Genomic DNA, 4,196 nt, shown 5'->3' with positions numbered 1-4,196 from the left:
TATCGTGTCATTAAAATTGAGTCGACGCAATACATATGAATGTTGCGTACACTTTATATAAGTTTTTTCAAAGTTTTGCAACAGACAGCTGTAATTAACATGCTTGCTCACATCATTATTTGTTATGATTTGTATCAATGTTTCTCAATCTGATGGTCGCTAATTTTGATTGAATATTCGTATCAATATTTTGACGGAATTTTTAATATTAATCTGAAAAACTTATTCAAAACATTGTCGTTTATGCACTCTTATGAATTTGACACTTCAGATGCTAGTGCATTCAATACTGGATAAGTAAGTTTTGAAGTTAAAAATTCTTCTTTTGGATTTAGGATTTAGCGAACTTACTGAGAATTATAAAAAACTGAAAACTAAAAGTCACATTTCAAATAACTTGTACTTCCAATTTGACAACTTAATTATTTTTAACTTTTTTTCGTCTTTAATGAATACTTGAATTTGTATAACTTTTCAAATCTGTCAATCTTTGCTGTTCTAAATGCTTCTTTTTATTGTTGAAATTTTAATTAAAGTTCAATAAGTATAAAACTGTTAGTTAACGATATCTAAATAAACGTTATCTATATATATATTATGTAAACACATGTATATATAAAAATTTATAAAGGAAGATTTTATTGGATTGAGAAGCAAAGAGCGGAGGAAAATCTTCGCTTTTTTTCGAAAAAAGCGGAAAATTACTTTTTGCTAGACAGACGAGAGTAAATTAAGAAAATGAATGGAATGGTAGTGTGCACGCAGCCATGTACCATATTTTTTTTAATTTGAGATTCTTTTAACCCTAGATGCCTAATAAAGGGTTAGGTAAAGAAGATATGTATTTATTTGCATATTTAAAGGCCAGTAAAAAATTCTTCATTGTATGAAAAATAATCCTTGAAATCACATACAATCTTATTACACGTTGTAGTTTTTTGATATGTATGTATTTTATAATTGTAACGTACCTATCATCTATTTTAACTTGATGGAAATGTGATAACATTGTTTATTTTAAAGCTTTTTCGGGATTAGCTTCCTATAAACCAATATTTAAGTAATTATTTTTTAATGAAACACAAGTTTTTTTTTTCTAATAATTTATTTTAAATTCAAGACTTTGTAGGGATTTCTGCATTTATTTGAAAAAGCCCAAATTGAAATCGAACGACTCTTAATATAGGTACATATGTGTATGTATTAATTATCTATGTATGTATATATAAAAATGTAAACCAAGCATAATCCATTGGTTAAAAATAATAATCCTTTTGTTATATTTCCCGACTTTTTCTTTAAAATTATAAATTTTAGAATTCTCAAAGCCTTTTCTAACCAAATAAAAATTTTAAAATACGTCTATACTTGAAATTTTGAAATAAAACAGCTGAACCCAACTAAATAAAAACCTCAAGTTTAAATACAAAATTGAAATTTCGTACATATGTATATTATTCGGAGGTTCCGTTTGTTGTTTGGGAAAGTTAATTGAAAAATAAAATAATAAAAATATGTAGCAGAAAATTAAAATGGGAACTTTGCTGCTGGTATTGAATATAGCTTAACATCCTTTCTATTTCTAAATGCTATCATCAAAAACAATGGGATTTTGAGATACTAGCAAAATTTTTCTACTTTAATCTCAAAATATATTAAAATTTTTATATTTTACATGTAAATTTGTTTTTGTGTCATGTTTGAAAAAGAATTTTATTGGGATTTACTTTAAAATATAAAAATTTCACCATTGTCTTATCTTTAGATTACAAACTGAAAGGATTTAAGCCTTTTTTTCATTTTACCTATTAAAAACACCACTGAAGGACTGCCAAAATGACCCGTAAACTGCAATAATCAGTTGCCGCAAACAGGTAACATGGTGACAAGCAGCTTCCAAGCCAAAGAATCACTGGAAAACTTCATACTTAAACTGCTTTGCAATAAAACTGGAAACGTAATTTTAATAAAATAGACGCGACGAAAAACAAAAAAAAAAAACCTAAAACTTTAACAATCGGCAAATACTGGTATGTAATAAGATGAATTTACGCTATACATTTACTGCTGCATTTATATTAAAGAACTGCAAAAATTAATATTTTAATAGAAAACTGCTTCTAGTCTCGAACTATAAATAAAAATTACGATTTTTGATTTTTTGTACTTTAAAGAGTTGGTAAAAGTTTCTGGAGAATAAAGAACATACCAAAATAATCAAATATAAGAAGTGTTGCCATTAAATTTCTTAATTTTTTTTTTAAAACTATATAAATCTGGTTGCAGCTTTTTTCTTTTTTTTTTGACACCACAATAAAGCTAACTCAGCATTCTCAGCCATTTCAGAATTCTTTGATTAAAACCCAAATCGAAAATTAACGAGCAGCTTTCTTTCTATACATGATCTTTTACTATCATAAATTCTGCATAATATTCACAAAAACTGCACACGAATCCAATATTTCTGGATCGTAAACGGCTTTAATGATGGGATGCTCTATAAGATAAATATTAACTATTATTAAAGAAATCTTAAATTTAAATAAAAAATAAATCAAAAAATATCAGAAAACTTTTTTAAACATTTTTTCAAAAGGAATTCTAAAAGGGAAATACTTGAATAGAAATTGAAGACATTATTTTTCTAATTAAGATTTAAATTAAATTTATTATTAAAAAATGTAGATTGAATTTAGTTTTAAGTTGAGAAATATGTAGATAACATATTTAAGAATCATTGCTTTTTTCTACGAATATTGTTATAAACTCATACTATATGATATAAAATACATGTTTAAAACTTCAATTTTTAAATTTATATTAAGTGTAATATTTTTAAGTTGAAGTTTAGTTTTAAGAACATTTCGAGTTTACAATTTTTTTTTGAATTTAAAATTTTAAACTTTCGTTTTAATTGAAAATGCTTTTAGAAAGGTTTTAACCATAGAACATTTTTGTCTGTGTTAAAAATTTAATTTGAAATGCAACTTTTTGACACGATTTATGAATAGGAAGCATTTATCATTATACATTATTATTTAATTTTTCTTAATTTAATTTAGTTTTTTTTAAGTTATTTTATCAATATATTTTATACTGATTATTATAATTGCAGTAGTCTTATAATAAAAAAAAATTGTTTAATGTGTGGTAAAAGACGATTTCTTTTTTTTTTTTAGTCTTGGTAGGGTACCTATTTTACTTCCTTTAAATTTTTAGGGCAATATGTATCTGAAATATAATTAAAATATTAAAAACATCTGAAATATTTAAATTTTATAATTACCTGACACGTTATGCTTTTTAACTCCTGCTGCGCCTGGGGCTTCTTGATTCACTTCTTCTGTTACGACTTCCGCTTCGGCTTCTGTTTTTATCAGCACTTCTTGAACGAGAGAATTTACCTCTTCGTCTCGGCGACACACTATCTGGAGTTCGCGACCTAGAATAGGAGCGGCGCCTATATCTTGGCGAACGAGAGCGTCTTCTGTTATCACGACCACGTCGACCACCTCCTCTTCTGCTTGGTGAAGTTGGACGACCATATCTAGCCATTTGAACGCGAAGCTCTCTTCCATCAACTACTCTACCATCCATTGCTTCAAGTGCATCTTCGGCGTCTCTTTTATCAAAAAATCTAATAATATTTTGTTACGAAATGTGAACGCCATTTTAACTTTAATCAATTAAATTACCTTACGAAAGCAAAACCTCTACTTTCTCTTGTGAACCGATCTCTAGGAATATATATATCACCAACTTCTCCACATCTTTCAAAAACACGCCTTAAATCTTCTGGTGTTGTACGATACGTTAAATTATCCACCTTTTCGTCAAGAAAATTTATAGCCGCCATATTTGACATCATAAATTAAATAATTACCTTTAAAGACACCATGCCGTCTATACGAGGAGGAGGTCGATTACCGCGACTCATTTTCAAAGTTTTATGTACTTTTAAAATATATTAGGTGAATTTACTCGTTTTAATTCTTTTTTACTTTATTTTTATTAAGCGCAATAAATTCGACGTTCACTATTTAAGAATGACGAAAGTGAAAGGCCGACAACACAAATTCAAAACAGAGTTACCACTACGCAGCAACAAAAATATTTAATCGAATGCCTCGTTAAGTATCATAAATTATTTGAATCAGTGATAGCAAATTCGCCTAGTTTGGTAAGTTTTCATTACG

At 27.4% G+C, this 4,196-nt stretch overlaps 1 protein-coding gene across 3 annotated transcripts; it reads right to left on the bottom strand.

Annotated features, from left to right (window-relative positions):
• Nucleotides 1-1,103: 1,103 nt before the first annotated feature.
• LOC129605359 (serine/arginine-rich splicing factor 2) lies at nt 1,104-4,076 on the bottom strand. 3 transcript variants are annotated; one of them, XR_008696711.1, is made up of 5 exons: nt 3,884-4,076; nt 3,696-3,826; nt 3,287-3,637; nt 2,210-2,497; nt 1,104-2,131 (listed from the first exon to the last, which is right to left on the bottom strand). XR_008696711.1 is itself a non-coding variant. In XM_055515073.1 (4 exons), the coding sequence occupies exons 1-3, from the start codon at nt 3,935-3,937 to the stop codon at nt 3,304-3,306; spliced, it is 519 nt and encodes a 172-aa protein (XP_055371048.1). In that variant the 5' UTR covers nt 3,938-4,076; the 3' UTR covers nt 2,168-2,497; nt 3,287-3,303. The 3 variants fall into 3 exon arrangements, 2 of the variants coding, with proteins under 2 accessions (XP_055371048.1, XP_055371038.1); XM_055515073.1 differs by lacking the exon at nt 1,104-2,131 and having other exon boundaries at nt 2,168-2,497; XM_055515063.1 differs by lacking the exons at nt 1,104-2,131; nt 2,210-2,497 and adding an exon at nt 2,916-3,231 and having other exon boundaries at nt 3,884-4,075.
• Between the last annotated feature and the right edge of the window lie 120 nt (nt 4,077-4,196).

This window comes from Condylostylus longicornis, unplaced genomic scaffold (genome assembly GCF_029603195.1).
Source record: "Condylostylus longicornis isolate FDR11 unplaced genomic scaffold, ASM2960319v2 ptg000002l, whole genome shotgun sequence".
Lineage (NCBI taxonomy): Eukaryota > Metazoa > Arthropoda > Insecta > Diptera > Dolichopodidae > Condylostylus > Condylostylus longicornis.
Note: the sequence above shows the minus strand (reverse complement) of the source record. Positions and strands in the feature narration are given on the sequence as shown.